Source organism: Parasteatoda tepidariorum, chromosome 6, assembly GCF_043381705.1.
Source record: "Parasteatoda tepidariorum isolate YZ-2023 chromosome 6, CAS_Ptep_4.0, whole genome shotgun sequence".
In the NCBI taxonomy this organism is placed as follows: Eukaryota; Metazoa; Arthropoda; class Arachnida; order Araneae; family Theridiidae; genus Parasteatoda; species Parasteatoda tepidariorum.
Window position 1 is genome coordinate 65,841,054 of NC_092209.1, and position 25,603 is coordinate 65,866,656.

Consider the following 25,603-nt stretch of genomic DNA (forward strand, 5'->3'; position numbering starts at 1 on the left):
AAATAAACACGTAAACAAGATAAACACAGTGGTACACTAATTCTTCGTTGGAGTAGCTCTCGCATATCATCCACTTTATTCCTTAACTTTGACATAACGAATTAAAAATAATTAAGGATTAAAGAACATGCAATTAACTCCTTTTTTGACTGAATAAAGCTCTAAGATTGCAAATATCGCTAATGTTATTTTTTAAACATTTGAAAAATCAGAATAGTCTTTAGTTTGTTTAATAATAACGGCTAGTTCTAAGCCAATTAGAAAATTCCACTATACAAGAGTTTCTCCCGAACAATTTTTTAGAAGTCCCGGAATTATTGAATGGTTTTTAGAATCGTAAGCTGAAATCGCTCCTTTCGCCCTCTGTCCAAATTTCAGGACACTAGCATGAATGTTTATGTGTCTGGTATATACACAAAAGCTCTTAATTTATTTTTGTTGACAAGACGAAGCTAAATGAATAATTTAATAGAAATTTGCAATAAACCGTTAAATATTTAAATGATAAAACAAAATTTTTTAACCTTACGTTTTTTATTCACGTGCTAATAAAGAGAAAAGAATTTGTTTTTCTTCCCCTCCCCTTTCAGACTTAAAACGAAAAACGCATCACTTTCGACACGTGGGGGTAACATTCAGTGTCGATAGTAATTTATGGTATTTATTAAATTAATGGTATTTATTATTTATTAAATTTTTCATTTTAGATGTGATGAAAAATAGGATTGTCTTCCTCTTCTTAGCTTTGTGCTTTAGCTTGTTGATGTCAGAAAGTGGTGCAAATTTCAATTAGCAATAAATTTTGCTTTGAGGAATATTTTTGGGGAAAAAATTTAGATTGTCACTCCAGTGGAAATTGCAGCATCTAGCAAGTAAGAGAATGGTCGGTTGGTTGTTAATTTACGTCGCACTAGAGCTGCACAATGGGCTATTGGCGGCAGTCTGGGAGACATCCCTGAGGATGATCCGAAGACAAGCCATCACAATTTTGATCCTCTGCAGAGGGGATGGCACCTCCGCTTCGGTAGTGGGAACCGTGTCTTAACGATCAGTCCACTGCGGGACAAGACAGTGGTCGAAACTTCAATTAATGTTGTTGTAGTTCATTTACGTCCCACTAGAGCTGGACAATGGGATATTGACGATAGTCTAGGAAACATCCCTGAGAATAATTCGAAGACATGCCATCACAATTTTGATCCTCTGCAGAAGTGATGCCCCCCCCCCATTTTGGTAACCCAACAAATTGCACTCGAAGTCGAGCACTTTATGACAGAACAGTTTAAGGAGGAACATTACCACACACCCTCGGACCCTTCACAGACTGATCCAAGTGGTCACCCACCCGCTCACTCACAGCCAGTGATGCTTGACTTCGGCGATCTGCTTGGAATCGTGTCTTAAGAATCAGATAACTATGGGACTTCAATTAATGATAAATTTTATTTGAAGATAAATTCTGCCTGTAGCTGGCAGGAAATAGATATTTGCCGTCCAACACAAAATTGCACTTAAAATACGTACGTCTTGCTCAGTGATGGCGTGCCGTTGAATAGCACTTATTTTTTTTTATAGAAAAGCAATTAAACAATTGAAAATTAAAGTATAATTATCAATTGCCGAATTTATAAAAGAAATTTATACATAAAAAAAATGAATGATAACTGTAAGCCAACAAATTTTTATCGCATATCATTGAACCTACATATTGGTTAGTCATAAACTTTGCCATTTGCAGCGAATTCGTACTGTCATGGTGTCGTGTATTTAGCCGTTCGAGGCTATGTTTACGAACTATCACGCCTACGCAATCGAATTGGGACTTTCCCTCTAAAAGTTTCAGTTTGTATTCCTCATCTGTTAGCGTTGCGTTAAGACGCATCTTTTGTATTCTAAATTCTAAATGTTGTAATTAATTAATAAATAGTGCTTGTTAGATATAAGAGTGTTATTTCCTAAAACCCCACGCTATGGGACAGCACACTGGCGACGANGTGGAATCGTGTCTTAAGAATCAGATAATTGTGGGACTTCAATTAATGATAAATTTTATTTGAAGATAAATTCTGTCTGTAGCTGGCAGGAAATAGATATTTGCCATCCAACACAAAATTGCACTTAAAATACGTACGTCTTGCTCAGTGATGGCGTGCCGCTGAATAGCACTTATTTTTTTATTTAACCATAGAAAAGCAATTAAACAATTGAAAATTAAAGTATAATTATCAATTGCCGGATTTAAAAACGAAATTAATATATAAAAAAAGTGAATGATAACTGTTAGCCAACCAGTTTTTATCGCGTATCATTGAACCTACATATTGGTTAGTCATAAAGTTTGCCATTTGCTGCGAATTTGTACTGTCATGGTGATACTTGGACACTTGGAAAAGCAAAGTTAAAGAAGCAGGGGGAAAAAGTAACCATTTTAAAAGAATTTTTAAATAGCGAAAAAAGAAGAGGGAGAACTGTCAAATTTTTCCATTAACTAATTTTCAGTGTTGTTCAAATTATTGGTACCATCCAAATAGCGCCACTGACTTTGTGACCCACGACCTAGTACTTAAAAAATAATAATGATAAACAAGATTGGGCCCAATTATTACGGTTTCTCATTGCTGCTCTGTAGGTAGTCGGAAAGTGATAAAAATAAATTTAATCCCTGACGGAACGGTTCCCATTTGCATGCGAAAAAATTGCATCCAGTGAGAATGGTCTAGAGTACAACAAGTAGTTGTAGTTCTTTACGTCGCACTAGTTCTTTACGTAGTGTAGTTCTTACGTACGTGTAGTTCTTTACGTCGCATCGAAAATTTATTATATCAATTTTGATCCACAGAAGAAGGAGCAGTTCTCTCACTTTGGTAGCCAGAAAAATTTCGAGCGAGGTCGATCACTTTATGGTAGAACAGTTTAACGAAGATAGAACAGTTACCCTCAATCCCTAAGCTGGCTGATCAAAGTGGTCATCCATCCGCTAACTGACCACTTTCATTAATATTTGCCTCCGATGATCTAGAGTCCCGCAGTGGATTGATCGTAAAGACACGGTTCCCACCAGATCACCGAAGTCAAGCATCACTGGCTGCCGTCAGTGTGCAGGTGGATGACCACTTGGATTAGTTTGCATGGGGACCAAGAGCATGCATTATTGGTTCTCGTTAAACTGTTCTACCATAAAGTGCTCGACTTCACGTGCAGGTCAATGGGCTTCTGAAGTAGGGGTGCTATCCCCTCTGCAGAGGATCAACATTGTGACGGCATGTCATCGGATCATCCTCTGGGACGTTTCCCAGACCGTCGCATATAGCCCATTGTGCAGCTATAGTGCGACGAAAATAAACTGCAGCAACAACCGATGATCTATAAAAATTAAATTAGGAAGAGGAATATATTTACTGTTGGCTTGAAAGCTGCTATTGGCTAATAAATTTTATTTGGTGTAAAAATGATGATAAGCTTCAAAGAGACTATTGAATTTCGTATACAGGGTCCTCCCTGGCCGAGTGGTCACGCCGATCTGAGGGCAGGTACGTTTATTAACATCATATTAGAGTTGCACGATGGGCTATTGGCGTCGCCGTGAATAACATTCCAAGTCGAGACTTTACTATAGAACAGTTTAACGAGTGCCGATACCGCACATCTTCGGTCCTTACGCAGGCTAATCACCCGCTTACTGATCTCAGCCAGTGATGCTTAACTTTGGTGTTCTACTAGGAACCGTGTCTTTACGATCAGTCCACTGTGGGACCACCCCAATCTGTAGCATGAAGGTAGTGGGTGGTTTGAATCTCGTCGTAAACCTGTATCTGTCCTTCTTGTGATGTCCTTCTCAAATTTGTGCACACTGTTTTTCAATTTGGCAAGAACTTATAAAGCAAAGCACGATAAGGACAAGACTGTATTAAATATATAAAACGCACGTGCAAAAAGTGCACTGCATTTTCCACTTTCAGCCAACCAATTCATATTTTCTTTTCTGAATTTGACTTCTAAGAATTGGCAACATTATTCGATAAGTGAGTCAACTGGAACTGGAAGTCCGATTGCTTTGATTTCTGCTTTTATTAAATGTTTCGATTCGATGCACTTTTGGGTTGAGGATCCAATGTCTAATTCGCGAGAATTGCAGCAGTTAAGAAATCTTAGTGATGGAAGAATGTCAGGAAGAAAACATAGACGTGATAAAAGTGAAATTAGTTGTTGCCTAAAATATTTAATTTTTGGTTTCAACGTAATATTTTGGGTATGCCTGTTTTGTTTACCATTGTCGAATGTCTTACTGTGATTTGTTTTGTGTGCTCTTATTTGCAACGAAAAGTTATTTTTTCGCATAAAAACTGAGAAAGTATTTCTTTAATTAATTTTTTTAATAACTATTATTACTTATAGATTTTTCACTGTTTACAATTATCATTGCTAGCTAGGTCAAAAATATGATCTATTTGTACTCAAATATTATGGTATTTTGTGTTATTTTACTGAATTGCTATTTGTATTTAGACTTCAAAATAATTTATTGAAAGTGGTTTATTTTTTACTTTAATGTACAAAAATAGTCTGTTTTGTTTAATTAATAAATCATTAGTAATACCTATTGCTTTTAAAGATATATTGATTAAACTTTTTTTATGAGTATTTCTCAGAACTTAATCATTTCAAATAAATCTTTTTAGGGTAATGATTCTTTTCCATTAATCTAGGCATACTGCATGGCATGCAATTTTTATCCTCTATTTATAATGCTGGAAAAGTAATATGCATTTGAGAAAAATTAAATTAATTAGTAAGGTTTTTGTTAAATAATTAATTAGTATTTTTCTTTTTTATGCAAACGCTCTTAAAATTCAGATATCTGAATCAAAAATAGAAATTTTTGAAGAGTTTCCATATTAATATGCAACCTCAATGTTTACATAGTAGGATGTAACGAATAGTGATTTGGCTAAATACCGAATATTCGGCCAAAAAATTCGACTAAATACTGAATAGCAGCATATATATTAAAAAAAATTATTAATAAATATATTTTTTATTTAGAAATAAGTTTAGTCAGTATTGAAAAATAATCAAAACTTAGCGGAATTTATTGGTATAGGATAAAGGGGGAAAAAACTGACTAATAGCTGTTAAAAAAATTAAATTGCATTGTTAGTGAGAAAATATCCTCTTAATTCTTGAAACGACATTAGAACAAAAATCGCTCTTAATTTTAAACGAAAGAGAATTCACGCTAAAAACCTTAATTTCACTTTTTCACATTGGCATATTTTTAGAAAAAAAAGACCTTAAAAGAATAACGTTCATTAGAAAATCTCTTTAAAAAATGCTATCATAATAAAAATGCTGTTAGAAAGAAAAGTTAATAAAGAAAATCAAAGGAGAAACAAAACAAAAATTCCTAATTCTGAAATATAACTTAAACATTGAGAATCGCAGTTTTCTATGTTACTACAGTTAACACAAAACTACTTAGCGTGAAATATCGCTTTACACGAAACATATGTTTGGTCCCATGAATCAGCAATCAATTACTATTATGTTTAATGGGAAATTTTATCCCTTAACATTAAAGAAAACCTGGACACTGCACAAATAATAAGCATGTAAATAAAATCTCAATCATTCATTTTGAGGAATGCTATTTCTATTTTCTTCCTTTGTTTGATAGGCAAATAAATAAAATAGTTTAATAAAGTAGTTAAAACTTTTAAGCTTATTTTAATTTGTTTGGTTCATAATAGCATTGTTAGCATACATAAATGTAGTACATAACATGCATTAATTATGCATACTAAATTGTTTTCATGATGTATTTGATAAAACAAAATTCGGTTAACATGAAATAAGTATTATAGTCCCGCCCATTTCGTGTTAATGAGGCAAAACTTGTTCAAGATACAGTGAGTCGTGATGTACCTACATAATACAAATAATGTACAATCATTCATTATAATAGTTATATAATTGTACTTTGTTTATTATCACAAACACAATGCTTCAGTGATAATGCAATTTTTTAAAAATTTTACTCAGCTTTTTTTTGTCATGACCGCTTCATCGATTTATAATTATATGACGTAATTTGTATCAGACTTAATATGTATAAATATATTACCGTTAGTGACCAAAATCAAGAGAATGTTGACTTTCTCCGGATAATGTCAACAATCACATAGTCGCTTTGATGAATGTCGGAAATATTTGTTATATCCGATTTGATATTAATTTATTCGTTAATAGTATTATATTTATTCAATATTTTAATATCTGCTGAGAATAGATTAGGAGAAGCATCACTGTTCGGAGTATCAGTTAAATGCATACTGGGCATTGGCACCTGACCTTTAAAAAACATTGATTTTGGGTATACCGGCCAGTGGCACTTAACTAGTTCTAGTATATATTTCGAACATTTACCAAAGCGACTATGTCATTGTCCCCGTGGCAGAATAGCTGCGACACGGCGACATTGTCGCAGAACATTACAGAGCTCTTGCAGAAAGATTATTTTCATTTTGAAAAGTTTTTAAAAAAAAAAAATTAGCCATTTTTCTTTCTTATAGAAATTTACACATAATATTTGAATCATGCATTTAGATAATCACTTTTTCACGCTCCTAATTTACGACGATAGTATCATAAATCGATGTCATGTTTCGATTGTATTTTCGGCAGTTATTGATGTTGATTTTCATGCGGATTTTAAATATCCCGATATATTTCAAACAATATGGAAAATTCGAATCGTTCATTTGAGTATTTGCTTTTTAAGGCAATAATTCTATAGATTTTATGGCAGTTATTGCTATTGATTTCTCCATAGGTTTTTAATCCGATATTTTTATGCGATATTATTTTTATTACAACAACGTAATCTCAAAACGAAACACGCATTTGAGGAACCCGATTCGCGTAATTTTGCTGTCTATCTTTTTTTCGGCAATTACTACTACGGATTTCATGATTTTTTATTTTATATTTTACTGTGGTAATTATTTACAAAATGTGGAGAAAGAAATACTTTGTGTCCCCCCCACAAAATGCAAGAATATCACACATAATATTAGAATAAAAAATTATCACATGTTTTATTAAAAAAAATTATATAGTTTTACAGCGCTTCTATTACTTTAAATTTGTCACATATATGTTTGTTATTATTAAAAGTATCTTGGAGAAAGATAATAGTGATAGAGTGTTTTGTCGCAGATAGCTCGAAAAAATTCTGCCACAGGGGTCATTGTCAACATTCACCGGTGGAAGTCATCAACCACCAATTCCGATCATTCATAGTAACATGTATACATGACTAACTTTTAATAATTTTCGAGATAGAAAAGATATTCTTATTATGGAAGTACTAATTTATATTTTGTTCACTTAAATATGTTCTGTTGGACCTAGTAATCAAATTTCCAGGTTGCAAGTTGTAAACTTTTTGGACATTTATAATAGATATCAAAATTAATAACTTTGGATTTTTCTTATTAATGCATATTTAAAATAAACAATTCAATTCAATTTTGTTGTAAGAAATCTATTGTACTATTATGAAATATGTAGTGGATCAGAATCAGAGCATGAAATTTCTTTTCTAAATATATTATCCAGATTAAAATTTTTGCTAGCCATTATTTTCACAAAAAATGTGAATTATTTTCAATACTTCAACAATCAGGGATGAGATTTTTTCGCTTTTTAGCAGATATCCGCCTTTTTCACTTTTGTCTCTCGAATTTCAGCCCTTTTAGCAGAATTTCCGATTCTCTAAAAGTTTTTTTTTTTTTAAGAATCCGAATTTTCTAAAAATTCAGCCCTTGAAATAAAATAATTATATTTATTTCCGATTTCATATGTAGATATAATATGTCGAAAGATATATAGAAAACTCAAACTACGTAGCTGCCAACCCTTTCACAAATCTACCTATTTTAGCTTTTACGAGCAGAAAATATCCTCATTTTTACCCGTCCACTAGATAGCTCATATTTTCGTAATCCAGACGTCGCTGCATTTTATTATCAAGCATCGATTTTCATATTTACCTGATTTTAAAGTTGAGTGTTGCGATTCTTATTCACGCGATTTCCATATCTTTCATTGCAATTCTTATTTACGAGATTTAAAAATCCAATTATGCTATTTGTATTGAGACGTTTTTAAAATTCTATGTAATGATTCAAATTTACGCAAGTTTATCCAATGTCGTAATTCATCTTTGTGGTTATAATATCCAACACCTATTTTCGTATTTGCATGTGATTTAAAAATTAGGCTTTGAATTCGTATTCACGCCATTAAGAAATTATGCATCATAATTCATAGTAACGCAATCTGAAAATTGTACATCATGATTTGTATTTTCACATTTTGAAATCCAATATCAAGTTTCAATATGGTGATTTATATTCACACAATTTTAAATTCTAAGATTGCCATTTGTATTCACTCGATTTTAAAATGCTTTATCGCGATTCTTGTAAAAAGCAAGTTTTTTTCTTGAATTAGTTACTATAAATGTGGCAGAGTTTTTCTATCGACGATTATTGCTATATATAGGCAATTACAACATCAGCGAAACTGGATGAGGATATGTTACTGATATTTTTGCTATAAATCATGTGAGATTGACCCGCGTGAAAATTCAGCTTTTTTGCCTTTTGGTCAATCTCATCCCTGAACAATATAATTTGAGGAACTTTTAGCTCCCAGTGGTAGGTTATTCTAAAATGTGCAAATAGTAATTTGAATTTAGTGGATGTTTGAATTTTATGTAACAGCACCATAATTGTGATTTTCGACTAATGTCTCAGAAACCAGTCTCTAAGAAATTGTCTTATTCTTGAAGTTTCACAGGATTATACTGTATTTCCAGAAGATTGGATGGATATGTTTTCAACAAATAATTATTGTGATTTTACAAGTTAGTTATTAGATAAAATTCTGTGTAACTTTATTATATGCCAATCCAAGAACTATTACTCACTTATTTCACAGTATTTAAAAAGATTAAGAAACTTAATATTTTAGGAGGTGTCAACTTGTAGATCATGTTTTAGTTTTTTTACTTATTTTTACTTTTGTTTTTAAAAAATAAATTCATAAAGTAACAAGAAATTCATTATATACTAATAGGATAATTCTTGATTAATCAATGACAAGTAATTCCTGACTAATTTATTTAAATCTGTTTTTGATATTACATGTATTTTCTGTTTTAAATAATTTTTATTATTGAAATATACTTTTGACCGTAATAATTGTTAATGTTTTATTCATAACCAATAGCTGCATTTTTGTTGTTGGAATATGAGTATGAAAGGACTAAAATTTCAAATGAGCATGAAGTAATTTTATGTGTTTATTGATGATATAGTTGTTGATATATGGGAAAATTAAACATCTAAAATAACTAAGAAATATATTTTTAACTATTTCAATAGATTGATTTAAATTATCTTAAATCATTACTGTTTTATTGATCGACTAGAATAACCTTAGAACTAGATCATTTTTGTAATGTTGATGAACTAAATTTAACATTTTTGTTAAAAATATTCTTTTAAAATGATTAATGTTTTCTGTTCCAGCTGCTAGGGTTGTGCATCTTTGTTGTTGGAATATGGGCATGGACAGAGAAAGATATTTTCAACAATCTCAGTAGATTGACAAACATTACCTTAGATCCAGCATTTGTGTTCATTGTGTGTGGAGTCATTACGTTTACTATAGGATTTACGGGTTGTGTTGGAGCTCTACGAGAAAACACTTGCCTCCTTGCCTCAGTAAGTATTTATCACACTTTTACATTTTGTTGTATGAAATAGAATAAGCATTAAAATATATTTTTAGGATTATCTCCTATCATCCTTTATCTTGAATTGATGTTTGTTTATATGATGTTTCTTATCAACACAATCACTTATAGAAGTGTTTCCCAAGCTTGTGACTTTTGTGTACCTTTTCTAAAATTTTCGTAACGCTGTGTACCACTAATAAGAAAAATGAATGCTTTTTTTACTATAAAAAAATTGCACGAAAGTTAAAAATCACAACTGACTGTTGACACCACTAATTATTAACTGTTAACTCTGCAAAAAAATAGCCAATAGAAACGTACATAATCGTAAATTTTCATGGCTAGCTTTGTTTTAAAATAAAAATTTGAAATTTTCGTTTGTTGCAAGATATTTCGCATAAGAATATGTACCCCCACTAAACTGTTCCTGTACCCCTGGGGGTAGGTGTACCACACTTTGGGAAACACTGACTTACAGTAATCATAAATGAACAGCTTTAACTAAAAAAGTTTTTCCTATTTCATGACTTAACATTATTTTATTTGTAATTATTTGTCTTCAATTGAGTTGCTATCTGATTACTTTAAAAAAAATTTGCGAGTCGTAAAAATTTTATTTTAAATTATACTAAATAATTTTAAGAACTCAAATTTATTTGATTTGTAATTAATTGTCTCTAATTAAATTGCTGTCTTATTGCTCAATGCATTTTTTCGAGTCAGAAGAAGTTGGTTTTAAACATTAAATATCTTCTTAACTATTATAAATAATTACTATGGTGTCTATTAAAGTTAATTATTTATAAGGAGTTTTAAATCTGTATTTAATTGCCCTATAGGTTGTGTCGCATGTTTTTTTCTTTAAAAAAAATTAATAATTAGGACTTTAAAAATTCTTTATTTTATGTGTAATTATTCTACATTTTTAGAGAAAATGTATTTCTATAAACATATATAGCATTTGTGCAAAAGTGCCTTTGACCACACAGTGATGCATGCTGTTCTTTTGTAGCTTAGGCGAAAAAAAAAGCAGTTTTTGTTTTCTCCAAAGCAATTTTTAAACCGCAGCTCCATTAAAGTAATTAAAGCTTACATTAGAACCTTTAACAACACTTGTACAAGTTGCATCAATTGTTTCAAAAATTATCTATTTTGAGCTGTCTTGCTAAGACTGGACATGCTAGTGCTACAATTTTGCATGAAACTTATTAGCATTCATTATAATTTCAATAACTAGTAAAAATAAATAATTAACACTAATTAACGAATGAAAGAAATCATTTAATATTTACATAATAATCGATATTTATAAATTACATTTAGTTAAGTGCATCTGTGATAAGCTGAAGAGACAATGTTTATAACACCTACATCACAGCAAGTGAAAGTTAGAAGTTCATTTAGTATGATGGGAACTCGGGCTCGACTGCCGCAACTTTAATTTTTTGCACTTCTTCTCTGTGTCAATTTGAAAGCAAACTAAATCTCTTGAAAAATTTATTTGTAATTGATCCTAATTTTTTTAAAGACCATGATATCAAAGCAAGTCTTGATCTAATGTTTATCTCATTAGTTCTATAATTATTAGAACTTGTTGGATGTAGTAGAACTAAATGAGAACTGAGGATGATAAATTTTTTGTTGCAATACATGTAAAACAACTCAGATCTGCAAACATTATGCATTTACAGTAGCAAATTTTTATAATGCATTCTTTAAAGGAAAAGTATTGTATTATATAGAATTTTGTATTATGCAAATCTTTTTACAAATCAATAAATATGCGTACTGAGCATAGTAATATGCATTTGAAACAGTTCATTATAAATGTTTTATTATAATTTTCGAATACAAATACTTTAAAACACAAAAATATGCACAGAAATATTTCTCATTGAAAGAATTTTAACTATCAAAAGCATCATGAATAACAAACCAATTTTTTGAATTTTGATGTTCTTTAGAGATAGTAAGTTCTTAACAAATAACCTTTTTGCTGCCTGTGAACATGTTACATTTCTTGGTCAACTACAGAAATGTCTTAACTGCAATTTTCATTGTCCACACATGCAAAATTAGTGCTGTTTATAGGAGTTGTGTTCTGTAGAATTAAGTTATAACAATCTTCTACTATTCGGGGGACCGGAAAGTAATGCCATTTTGGTGCATTTGATATTTGTTATCAAGATTTTATTTTTAATCAATAATGTATTCATGCTCGTTAGCAACAACCTTTCAATGCCGTATTTAAAAAAAAATGAATTGCTTTTTAAGACTTAACAAATATTTAATACGCCAAAACGACATTACTTTCCGGTCCCCCTAATATATAATACATATAATAAAGACAAAGTTCGAATTTATTTTAAGTGATTGTTAGAATTATCCTTATAAAAAATTTGGGACTAATTTTATCACTAATGAGCCTCCTGTAAGAAATTCAATTTTCTCCATGAATAGATAAAATGACTGAGTACTTAGTTGGTGGCATAAATTTTAATATTGAATAACTTTGTCAACTTATCAAATTTTTGTTACTTATTTATTATTGTTTTATTTTTGTAATTGTGATTTTATTTATAATTATGAAAAACAAAAGTATGATTTTTGATTTTTATAATTTCAGTATGCCATATTTTTAGCCATATTACTTCTTTTGGAAATGACTGCTGGTACTCTCGGATTTATTTTCAAAGACTGGGTAAGGTTTTATTATCAATATAATCTTCATTATACTTATCGCTCTTATTGTCTTAGAGCTTAATACTCATTGGCTTAGAGGTTTGTATTACCTGGGTTTTTGTTAGGTTTATGCTTTAGTTATGCTAATGGGTTATTATTTGTAGTCAGAGATACATTCTTAATGATTGCCCAAAGGCTACTCATGTATGTGCATACTATACTGCCACCATTTTAGATAAATTCTTAATGTGGTTATCATGTGATTATAAAAAATGTATGTTGCTGTGATATAATTGCTCTTACATAAGTATGTATAATATACACAATTGCTGTTTGCAGAAAATTTGTCACCATGGCAGAAATTTTTTTAGCATTACTAAAAAAGAAAGCAAAGGGATCAAAATTCCCTTATCTGAACAAGCTGGTCAATCTGTCAGAGATTGATGTGGAAAAAAATTTCTCAGTTTAACTTTTTCCACTATTACGTCGTTACATTTGACTTTCAAGGATGCTAGTGTTAGGGAAGAGTTTTTTTTTTTCAATTTAACTAAAAAAAATCTGCCTTTTCAAAACAAAGTGCACCTTTTTCAAATTAATTGAGGGAAGAAAAAAAATTTATTTTTTACGCTTTTTCCTGCCTATGCAAACGTGACTAAAAATAACATTCATGATTGAATATCTTACAGCACAATTCCTATTTACGAGATTTATGATCGCACATGTTTAATGTTTTCCGATTTTACATCAAATATAAGATTCATTTTCACACAATTTAAAAGCCACTGCTATGATTCGTGTCCAAGTTACTTGAAAATTATGCATCAGAATTCATATTCACACGATTTCAAAATGAAACATCGATAATCATGCTTACACAATTTTAAAATCAAACACTAAGATTCGGATATATAGGATTTTAAAATATGATATTGAAATTTGTATTCATGTGATTTAAGAATCACACAATCAATAAAAAATTAATCATATTCACACAATTTAAATAAATGAAATCTTGCATTTTTTTTATTAAAACATTAATAACATTCTGTGGATAAATGCTCCCTACATATTTTTTTCTTGCCCAAATTTCTGGTATTTTTTTAACTATTTCAAAGTGTTTTTGCACACAACATTTTTGGTTTTTTGCAAAACTTATCTTTGTGGTATGAATCAATATTGAGTTTTATAGAAATAAAAATATATTTTAAAAAATCTTTGATTTTTAAAAAAATTTGGTTAAGTGTGCTCATTCTTGCCATTTTAATTTGCTTGCATTGGTTACTCGTTAACTATCTGTTGCCAAAAGCATTTGGAACTTTCTTTTATTCCGTTTCAACTCTTCTACGGAGATTTGCAAAATTTAAAGATTTAGTAAAAGAAAAAAATTTTGTATAGTTGAATAAGAATAAACTTTTTGTTGTTTCCAGATCAAAAATCAAGCTACAAATGGCTTCCAAGCTTTTATTGTACATTACAGAGAAGATCCAGATCGACAAAATTTAATTGATTGGATTCAAGAACAATGGGTAAGTTATATCATATATGTATATATAAACAATTTTAAATGACTGAATTAATATTTTATACCATCTACTGTACTTTAAAAATCAAGAACATTTTAAGGCTTATAAATTAGTATATCTTTTATTCATGTATTTAGTATGTTAAATTATTAATTTGCTCCCAAAATATTTTATTTTTATTAATAATTATTGTTCATATTATACAAACTTTTAGATTAATGTAATTTATTAGCGTGTTTGGATAAATTGTGAAATGCTTAATTCTTTATTTTATTACTATTTTAGTTGGAGTGTTGTGGTATTGAAGGCCCCAAAGATTGGGATATGAATGTCTACTTCAATTGTTCGAGTATTGATGTGGGTAGCAGAGAAGCATGTGGAGTACCATTTTCTTGCTGCAAGCCACAACCAAATGTATGTTCCCTGAAAAATTATTTAACTTCATCATATTTTTTTTATTGAAAAATATGTTTAGTGTTTTCATTATACCCATGATAGATTTGTATTATGCATCTTCAGTTAAAGATTTAAAACTGGTATATAATGACATTAACTTACGTGGAGTTAATTATAAAATAGGTCCTGTGGGTAAAGGAAATGAAATAACAATGACAATTATTTTGACTAGTATTTATGATTATGTGAACAAATTATTTAATATTACAATATTAAACAAATACAGTAGAGTCCCGATTATCCGTGTTTCCGCTTTAACCAAACTATCAAATATTTCCAGGATCTTTTTGTTCTAGTTTATTTTTAAAACTAACGCCAAAAAAAAAAAATCTGAGTTTTATTTTTTATTTCTTAAATGTATAAATTTATTTTAAACTGATTTTGACCATCACTTAATACTAATGTACAAATGATTTATGTCAATATATTAATATATGGCTTAATAAGGCACTGAGGAAAATCATCGTCTGAAAGATTAAAAGTTGGTGGGTGTATTATTGTTTAGGTTGATGTAATGCAGAAATAATAAGAATTAATGAAGAAAGTAGAGATTTGATTTTTTTCCTGTTTTCGGCAGCTTTTAATGTTTTAAAATTATTTTTCAGGAAGTTATTAAAAACAAGCAATGTGGTTATGATGTAAGAAAACAAGATTATGTAAGTTAATTCCTCTTATTCTTTATTTAATCATTTTATGAATAACCTTTACTGTTATTTCCCTACTACTCATTTTCAGCTTTTTGATTTTAAACATGTTTTAAATGTTTAAATGTCTGTAACTTCTTAAATGTTATCTTTTAAATGCTAAAACCAAACAAGTTATTGTCTTTTCAATTATCGCATTACTCCTGGAATTATCAATATCATTTTAAAATAAACTGATATATTAGCAACTTTTAAAAACAACAGGAAATGTTATTTGTTCAGTTATAAGAAATATGCTGATAAAAACGTAGAAACAATCTCTAAAATGTATATAACTCTCTTCTACTTATATTTTAACTATTTTTATATTAGACTCAATTTTTCTAATTTTTACCATTAAAATAAATTTTTAAAAGAAATTAGCAGTAAGAAAACAGTATTTTATTTTAGACGTTTCTTTTGACTAACAACAAATGTCTCTTACAATGACTACATGTTACTCTTTGATTTGACATACTTAGCATCAGCATAAAATAAACTTATGTATAGTTTATTTTTATTTATTACTGTTTTCCTCCTAGATCCTTTTCATTAAATATGTTCATTCAATTTTTTTGTAATGATATTTTAAAAATTATTTTTAAATTCAAGAACTAGTAAAAGTATTTTTTGTAATATATTTAATGTATAGGAATAAAACAACTGAAAAGTTAACAATACAATTAATGCCATCAGTTGATAAAATCAGTCTGAAGAAAATGAGTTAATTTTTTTTTTTATTTATTTATTTTTTTTTTTAAATTCTTTTAGCCATTTTGTAATAGCATTTCTTAAGTTTATTTAAGAGATTAATTGCTTATCCACATAAAGGGAGATAAAATTATAATTTGTTACAACACTCGCTGAAAGTTTTTATGTATATAAACATGATTTCTCATTTATAGATTGATTATTGCAAACTATTTTTTGAATAAAACATTAACTAAATTGCAAATGAAGCTAACATTTTTGTGAACAAGAAATCATTCAAAACAATAATCATACAAATTTTCTGGCATTAACTAAGAAATATTTTTTAAGAAAATCTGTAACTTTAAAATTTTTTCTAGAGGTTCTTATTTTTGTTTATTTATACAATAGTTGGAATCCTTGAGATTTGTACTCATTGTCTTTTATTTTAAAAGTATACTTTGAATGTTGTAAAATGTATCTATATTTTTTGATCCAATGTTTGTTTTAAATTCTGTCATATTGTTAATATACTTGCTCTTTTTACTGTTATTATATTTTCTTTAAGACTGGAGAATGATCTTTTTAAATTAATTTCTATTTTTATTCCTTTTGGAAAAATCTCTGGAATAATAAAAAGTCAGTGAAAAGTTAAACTACTTTCCAGCATTTTTTATATATAATAATCACAATTTCAAGAGAGAAAAAATTCTTCTCAGTATTGATTGAAAGTTGTTAAAGTTCTCTTTGCAGTCAAAGCATGTAAAATTCAACATATTAATGTGTAAAATTTTCAGTTTTAAACTTTTTGTATGCATTATATTTTGCATATTTCATTGTTCATTTGAAATACTGGTTTAATTCGACATAAATTCAACAATAGATTGATTATTTGATTTTTATGCTTAAAAATATGTGCATTGACTGTATAGTTTATTATTTTAATTGCATCTCTTATATTTATTTTTCTAATTATGAGTATAACTTCAGTTGATTAAAAATTTCGTTAATAAAGCTAAGTATCCAAAAACAAAAATTCTTATTTTTTCAACATTGAATTTTCTTAATCTATTTTCATAAATTTAATTTATATTGTGATCTATTAAAGCTTTAAAAAAGTTACTATTTCATAATCAATTAAAAAATATTTTTTGTATTATTAAAAGTGCAATTTCCAAAAATTTTAAGTTTTTGTTTTACTAAAAATTTTTACAAAACTTTCCTGTGCATATTTTAGAAATGTGTCTTCACTATAAATAAAATTTAAAAAGATTGTTCTCTTTATTTCTGCTCTGATAATAGAATGTTAAAATAATAATTGATTTTTTGGTGCTGCTAGACTGGTGATAAGTCTACTGTAATTTATGAGAAAGGCTGCTTACGTGCTGGCGAAGAATGGATAGAAGCTAACCTTGTGCCGGTGGCGGGAGTTTCTGTTGGTGTTGCTGTATTACAGGTAGCGCACTTAACACAACCACTAACTTTTCTTTCATTATCACTTCACTAACAATAACACTGAAATTAACAAGTTATCACTATGGTTCTTGTTTTAAATCACTTTTTTTTCTCTGACAAAGCTTTGGGCTTTCTTTACAATGATAGGAGATTACTTTTGCTTTTCGTAGTAATCAGTTACAATGTTTGTGGGTAGTAAGTCAAAATGAAATTGATTGTTATGAGAGTGAATAATATCTTCAGGAACGGGACAGATCTCGTGTGATATTTGAAAAGGGTTGCTTAAGAGCAGGCGAGGACTGGGCCGAAAAGAATCTTTTACCATTAGCTGGATTTGTTTTAGCTGTTGCCTTTGCTCAGGTATGTAAATTCAATAAAAAGGAATTCATGTTTGAAATTAACATGGATTATATCAACTTTTTTAGAACTGTCTCTGTTCAAAAAAAAGAAAGTGTTTTAAATTTTTTGCTAATCAATCATGTTTACAGCAAAGCATCATTAAATTCAATCAGTGATCGGAAGAACTTCATTATTTTTGTAGTTTACTATAACTATAGCTACTTTTTTTTTAAATGTAGTGACTACAAACTGCTTTGGAATTAGTAACTAATTCACTAGTAACTACTTTTAAGGTGACGAACTTTGCTGGAGAACTTTAATTTAATCCTTTGTTCAAAATGGTTTTAAATCAGAAATTAGTTTACATGAAATAGAAGAGAATTAAGTATTCGTTATTCATATTTACATGGGTCAGTTGTTATTCCGAAAAAGAAGAAAAATTCTGAATTTGTTCATTCAACTTCTTATGCCTTTTTCGTTCGTGAATATATTTCCTCTAAGAAATTAAATAAATCTGAAATATGCTCCCTTCCTTTGAAATAACATCAATCTTTCAAGGGTCTGCATTCTCATGTGAAAGTGTGACCGAAGTGATTATTTATCTATTTTTTATAGTGGCCAGTTTATGGACTATTTATACGTGATTTTATATACATAATTTCTATTAACGTTTAGCTGCAGCCATTGGGCCATTTTCATTGCATCCATTGATAGAACAGTGAAGATTTGTACCCATAAAATTCGAAAAATTAGTTACATTAGAGCCATGTTACTATTCTAAACTAACGTTAAAAGTAGTTGCCAGGAATTGCTACAAAATACTGTTTTTTTTTTATTCCACTACTCACTACAGTACTTTTTTTAAAAAATAGCCCACTGCACTACTAACTACGGAAAAAAGTAGCGACTACATTAGTTTCTAGTGCGCTATTTCCAACCACTGAATTCAATGAATCAGCTGCATTTATTTTTAAAAAATAAGTCCTCTGTGCAATTCAGTAAAATGAATTTGTTAATTGTCAACTGTATCATTATATATTTGGCTCCTTATCACTAAAGTAAGCACATTTTGTTCATTGCATTCAGGATTAAAATAAAAATATTACTTCCCTATTTTCAAGACGCCTACAATATACTACATATAATCAATGCATGAATTATATAATAAATGAAAATTTATATAATAAATGAAAATTTATGTAATAAATGAAAATTTATGTAAAAATGTGTGTATTTGCTTACTTTTATGCAAATAGTGTTAATATTAATGTGAAAAAGTTTTAAATTTTTTCCTAGACGATTTAAATAGAAAATGTGTGCAGTTTTATTTTAATTTGTAGACTTGAAAATGAATAATATCTTTGTACTTAAAACTTTTATAATATGCTCCTGAGAAGTTTAAAAAACAAATTTTTAATGACACTTCATCATTTTTACATCTTATTGTTGTTTTTAACATGTTTTAGTTTATACACTGAGCATTTTTAAATACAATTTAATTGTTTTTATTTTTATACTCTTCTCAAATATTAAGTGTCCATTTTATTCTATGAAGAATTTTTAACTTATATCCGCATATCTTGTACCTTAATAAAAACTGTTTTACTTTTTAGAACGTTAATGCTAGCCTTTGTTTTAAATTGCATTTTTTGAAAAAAGGAAAAGTACTTTAAGCCATCTTTAGAGCTAAAAATTTTTTTTAATTTTGGACCTCAATAGATAAATAATCTATTGCTGATAGATCAAGAGACAACTTGTTGGGAGCTCTGACTTATACTAGGCTGTTATCATTCCTAAAATGAAGCTTGCATCTTCTGATGTTGTATCAAGTACCACTTTACAAATGTGTTATGAAACAAAACTGTACAGCAAAATACATTCTAAGTGAAAACTTCTTTTTTTCTTTTGAGAAATAGTAGTCACTGTTCATTGAATATTAATATATTATCGAGTGAAAATCCTTGATCCCAAAATAAAAAACACCTATTTAACCCATGAAGCGCCAAAGCTTGAAAAAGTAATTTGTAATGAAAAATGAAATTAATTTCTATTTTGATCTTAGAGAACTATATTTTACTGTGCAAAGTATGAAAAGTTCATATACTTTTTGAGGAGATAATGTTTGTTTGCGCTCTTTGTCCATGGTAGAAAAGAAATACCGATACTAGGCCAACTAGTCCTATTCAAACTAGACTAATATAATGCTATTCCGTTCTATAAAAAGAAAAACCTCTGTGCATAACCTCTAATTAAAATAGCTGGCAGAAATTATGACAAAATCAGGGGGTCTGTCTAGGTTTTTTTAGGAGGTACCTATTTTGTGAAAATTTAGACATAATTTGTGAAAATTAAAAAAATTTTTAAAAATTCAACACAAAAATGTAGTAAAATAAGAATGGTACAAAAATGAAATCAAATTTAATGAATTGTGGTTTCATTTTTAATAATTTTTTCAAGCTTTAAAAGAATTTTAAAAAAGGCGTCTTTAATATTTGATGAAATAATCATCAATATCAGCAAATGCATTTATATACGAAGGTATATAGATGCAAATAGAATATATAGTATGAAATTGGTATATAGAAATGTATATACATTTGAGTCTCGATTGTTCAAGTTTCCGTTTAAGCCAAGGTTTTAAAGAAAAGTCAGTATTGCTCCCAAATAATGACAAGCGCACATAACACGTAGAACAATTACTACAATTAATTTTACGAGGATTACTAAGGCTGAATGTTGAAAAATGATATTGTGTGTTCAACTCTGAAATATATAAATAGATAGTTTAAACAAAAAACATTAGACAAATATTTTAAAGTACCATTAATTTAATATAGTGAATATTGTAACTTGGTTTGATGTAGTAAATGTCCCCTGATCATCTAATATAAGTAAATTTTCTTTAAATAAAATACATTTTCAATAATTTGAGTTTCTGAAAGCTCGATGCCACCTTGAATTATCGAGACTCTACTGCAGACACGAATGCATCTACATACGTTATTTTATTTTCAGCATCACATTCTTCACCATCTTCATTTATTCTGTCTTTTTAAATTTCATCTACATATTAAAGGTGAAAGGTACAGTTCACCTGTAAATTATACGTAAAAATGTAATTGTATTAATTAAATAAGTTATTAAAAAATCTTATTGACAGTTTAAGAAGTCCTCTAGCTTTTTCCACCATCTTTTTTTTTTCATCCTCATTACGAATAAAATTATTTTCTATCACAAAAAATTGCATCATTAAAACCAAGAGCAGGGTTGCCGCATACAATTAAAATGCAACTTTTTTTGCCTGAAGAGGCTAAAAAAAGCAACTATTTTCAGGAAAAAGAGACTATTGGGAGACTTTTCTGTACTCCTAGCGATGTTTTTTTTTAGCATAAATTGGTCTGCGGCCCGCGAGAGCTTATGAACACACTGAAATTTGTTTCTTAAAAAATAAAAACTTTTGAAAATTTTGAATTGCAAATTTTACTTTTAAATTCGTTCGATTTACACAGATTCCATTTTAAATCTATTTAGTTATTTGATCGCCTTTTCAATGGTTATTGCTACAAAATTCGGTATGATTTTTAAAAACCCAATTTTTAATACATTGTTACGATGCAGGAATTTCAAATTTGAGTATCACTTTTCACAATATACATATATAAACTTGCTAAATCAATTACTGATGAAAGGAAAAAAAATTTTAGAAAAAGTATGTTTTTTTTTATAATGAAAAAAGTTTTTTTTTTTTTTAAAAGTATTTAATTTTCTGCAAGCATACTAATTTTTTTCTTTTAAAAACTTAATGCTAGAACACTAAAGCTTATATAAAAATTATCATATTTGCCACCAATTTGACTAAATGAATCATGGTATATGACAATGTAGTAATATTTTTGATGAACTTTTGTTCTTATTTAGGCATTCGGAATTTTCAGCAACTATTTTCATGCTTCAGGCTATTGCAACAACTATTTTGTTAATTTTTTTTTCTGTGGCAACCCTGCAAAAGCTAACATTATTTTTTATTTTATTTATTTATTTATTTATTTTTTTTTTTTTCAAATTTAAAGATATTTTTTCTTAAATACAGAGGCATACTCATCCTTAACAAGAGAAGATTTATTGAGAATTATTTTTTTTTTATTAATAAAGACTATTGTTAAGTATGGCAACATTAAAAGTATAATTATCTTTATTGGAAGTAGATGTCTCATTCTATCAATTGAAACTTTCTTATTTAATTTAATGCTTCTTTTTCAGATCCTTGGTATTTGCTTTGCTCAAAATCTTAGAGCTGACATATTTGCTCAGAAAGCAAAGTGGCACTGACAAATAATGTCAGCTAGGTCTCACCACCTTTGCTGACAGTAAACGATCAAGTAACCAATCGTATTTTGAACTTTTTTTTAAGAAGAGAAACAATAAATATCCAAGCCTAGGACTATGAAAATGTGCAACTTAGAGGTTTGGATATTTTTACACACAATTTGACCATTTCTGTGGCAATTTTTAATACACTTGCAACTGTTATGTGCTTGTGTAAGCATAATGTGTACACAATTACTCTATCAAACTTTTGTTACAAATCATACTTTGTCTGGCTATTCAAACTTTTGCCAGCCTCATCCTAGTGAGTGCATTTTGTTTCTAGACGTTAGTATTTACAATTAGAATTTTTCTGTATTTAGTACAATTGTAATATCATACTCCAGCAATCTTGAAATCACTTAGTATTTGTATCTTTGACAAAAATATGTTGAGGAATTCACTGAACATATTGGGCACTTAGTTGTTACTACTTAATTGTTTAGGTTATTTTATTTTTCTGTATGTGTGTGGATGGTACGCTTTTTATTAGTCTGTAAAATTGAAATAGCAAATTCATTTTAGAATTTTACGTTTTTCATAATACCAAAAGACTTAATGCAATTTTCTTCTAATAGCATGCAAATAAATAAAACTAAATTCATCAGTCCATATAAAAGCGTTATACATTTGATATAATATCTACATGTTTTGATGATTTGCAATTCCTTTCTAAAGACTATGAAACTGGCAGAATTTAACCTTGGATCAAATGCAGAAACGTTTTTAAAAAATCTTTTTACAGACCTTATGAGTATTTCATATATTTGAACCCTTGGTTTACTGTTAATATAAAGCAGTAGTAGCTGGTGGACATGGCAGTACCCAAAAGTGACTAAAAACTATCAGTGAGATGAAATAATGCTTAGGATTTACCTTATCGTTTGATTAAGTCCATATCGTTGAATGCACTTCCTTAGAGGACACTTTTCTTAAAGAGGTTCACATGTTTTCAGAGAACATAAATTCCATGATTTTGGTGTTCCATATATTTTTCTATCATCAAACTTTGTTTACAAGACTGATTTATGCCTGGTGGAGTTTTAGTTATGTACACTTGAGTCGATTCTTGCTTTTATGTTATTATACTCTTTATTGTTCACCGTAATTCAGCTGGTATGTTACATTCCTCAGTGCTTACCTTTATGCTTATTAGGCTTATTACTATGATATATATTGTGGGAAATAAGAAGTCAAGTTACAATCATGTCATGTTGAAAAGAATATTAGGTCTAGAAAATTTTCATCATTTTCTGCATTTGGCACTAGATTTATTTCTGCTGTATTTATAAGTCTTTTATAGCCTTCTGAATTTAAAAAGAGAATTTTGAATTGCTTTGTAGGTAAAATATTTTATTTCAAAGATAGTAAGAGTTAATTAAATAAAAGATATTTTATAGGATTATGATACTTTTAATAAATTTGCTCAATTTTCTATTGTCTTTTTTTTCCTTTCAACCGCAAGTAAAGACAGTGCAGAAAAATTATCTCTAGCATTATTTATAGAACAAGGGATGGTAAAAATTTATTGTGGTCTTTATAGAATCAAAAAATATATTTTACTATGTTCTTGATATTAGCTATGTGCTTTGTCATTTTATTTTTTTGTTTATAGAAGAAATTTTTCAAAAAAATAATGAGTGCTAAGTCAAAATTTTAAATGAGTGCTTAAGTTTTCTTATTTATTCACTTGTAAATAAGATTTATTTTTAAAAATCATTCTAATGTAATTAAATATTCCAAAAAATTTAAAGTTATAAAAAAAAAAACAATAGTTTATTGCATTTAAGAAATATTGAGTATGAATTAACAGAAGCTCTTATGTAAACCTAAATATAATAAAAGATTAAAAAAAAAGTTTTCTGATAACAAAAAATATTGATTGATTGATTGGTAGAATGTAAGACAAGAAATGAACTCTCGTCAACTTTTATCTCTTTTTATCATATCTTTTTTCTAAATTTTCTATATTTTTAGTAATAAAATTTAAATTACATTTTATAATAACTAATCATTTCAATTATTTAGGATTTCATATTTTATAGTTATTAATAATTATTTGTCAGATACTTGGTCAACGTGTTCTAAAATTGTTTTTGTTTGTTTTTTTCTTGTAAAAATTTGAAGTTTTCCCCTAAATTTATATTATTAATTGAAATAAATTAATTATTAATTTTACAAACTAAAATGTTTGTTTAATCTAAATAAGTTTTCTTTGCTTTGCTGTACTAGGCTGAGAAGGAATCTCTTTAAACTATATTATAAATTGTGAACAGAATGAACTCTTTGGATTAAAAATGAAATATCATTCCCGCTATTATACAGATGCAAAAAAATAGATATTATATTACTTCAATTATATAGATATATTATATTAATGCTTAGTTAATTATGTCTTTGGCATTTTTAATTTAAATTGTAGAAAATCTGTATATCTAAAAGTCACACCAGTTCCCCTATTATGTAATAATATTTTTAATAACAGAATATAAATAAGATTTCATGTTCTTAAATTTCTAATAATAATTAAAAAATAGTTATTTCAAGAGCTTTATGGTTTTAATTATATAATAGGATTTTATAGTAGCAAAAATTTATTACACGAGTTTAAATTAAACTATATAACCCTTTTAACTTTCAATTTTAAACTCAGTTTAAATTTACAAACAATTTTTTTTTCACTGAAAGCCAGCTTTTCTCATGTTATTCTTTTAAGAACTTTAACTAGAATGTATTTGAATAGATTGATATAGTTAGTTTTTTTTTTTTTTTTTAAATTGATGCTAATATCAATATTAGGCAACTTTTTTACAAACAGTTTTTTTAATCAAAAATTTTCATATTCAGATGACATTACCCCGTATTGTGAAATGTTTTATTTGTTTCGTATATTTAAATCTCTTGCCATTTGCTTTTCCTTCATACACTGCCGTTTTTAGAATTAGATTTACTACTTAGTGTAACAAATGGAAAAAAAAGTTGCACTAAAATTTGAAGAAGAAGAAAAAACTGTTATAAGCCTATTTATATATAATTGATTTTTCTGTAAGAACTTTTTTTTGTGTGTGCTATTTCAATATCTAGTCGTGGTTGCTAGTTTATTTATTTTAAAAAAACTCATTTAAAAGATTTTTAACTAACATTTTATTCTTCCATTTATTTTAACTACTTTTGTGCTTTAGAGAAATGTTTTTTGTAGACTGAAATTTGCATTTTGTTATTCAATGGTTTATTTTTGCCAAGTTTTATGGTATATATTTATAATGTGCTCATTGGAACAATAATTGTATTCCTTTATACAAATACTGTTTATTATTTATTTTTTTATATATTGTGCTGTTTTTTGTTTCTTTTTTAGAATGCTCATTATAAGAGTATATTTTTTTTTATTAGTTTTATAGGCTATTTCAAAGTATAATAGTTATGTAAATATGTGAATATAAATATATATAAATGGTTGAAAAGTTACATTAATATGCATAAGTGCAATTTATTACCACCATTTATTATCACCATTTTTGCTTTTTATAGCTTGCACAGCTGAAAAAGATAGGTCTCAGTAATTATCTAACAATGTATGTTTTATACAAAACTAGCACAATTGT

At 28.3% G+C, this 25,603-nt stretch overlaps 1 protein-coding gene across 2 annotated transcripts; it reads left to right on the plus strand.

Annotated features, from left to right (window-relative positions):
* Window positions 1-4,006: 4,006 nt before the first annotated feature.
* On the plus strand, window positions 4,007-23,966 carry LOC107446597 (Tetraspanin 26A). Of its 2 annotated transcripts, XM_016061282.4 has the most exons (9): window positions 4,012-4,249; window positions 9,597-9,791; window positions 12,432-12,506; window positions 13,915-14,013; window positions 14,296-14,424; window positions 15,072-15,122; window positions 17,179-17,295; window positions 17,538-17,654; window positions 21,894-23,619. In XM_016061282.4, the coding sequence occupies exons 1-9, from the start codon at window positions 4,088-4,090 to the stop codon at window positions 21,960-21,962; spliced, it is 1,014 nt and encodes a 337-aa protein (XP_015916768.1). In that variant the 5' UTR covers window positions 4,012-4,087; the 3' UTR covers window positions 21,963-23,619. The 2 variants fall into 2 exon arrangements, with proteins under 2 accessions (XP_015916766.1, XP_015916768.1); XM_016061280.4 differs by lacking the exon at window positions 17,538-17,654 and having other exon boundaries at window positions 4,007-4,249; window positions 21,894-23,966.
* The last annotated feature ends 1,637 nt before the right edge of the window (window positions 23,967-25,603 follow it).

Bases quoted from the DNA above. Each gene is read 5' to 3' on its own strand.
- LOC107446597 (XM_016061282.4), top strand. From the start codon at position 4,088: ATGCACTTTTGGGTTGAGGATCCAATGTCTAATTCGCGAGAATTGCAG. The intron at 9,792-12,431 runs GTAAGTATTTAT...TTATAATTTCAG, and splicing joins ACACTTGCCTCCTTGCCTCA to TATGCCATATTTTTAGCCAT. The intron at 17,296-17,537 runs GTAGCGCACTTA...TAATATCTTCAG, and splicing joins TTGGTGTTGCTGTATTACAG to GAACGGGACAGATCTCGTGT.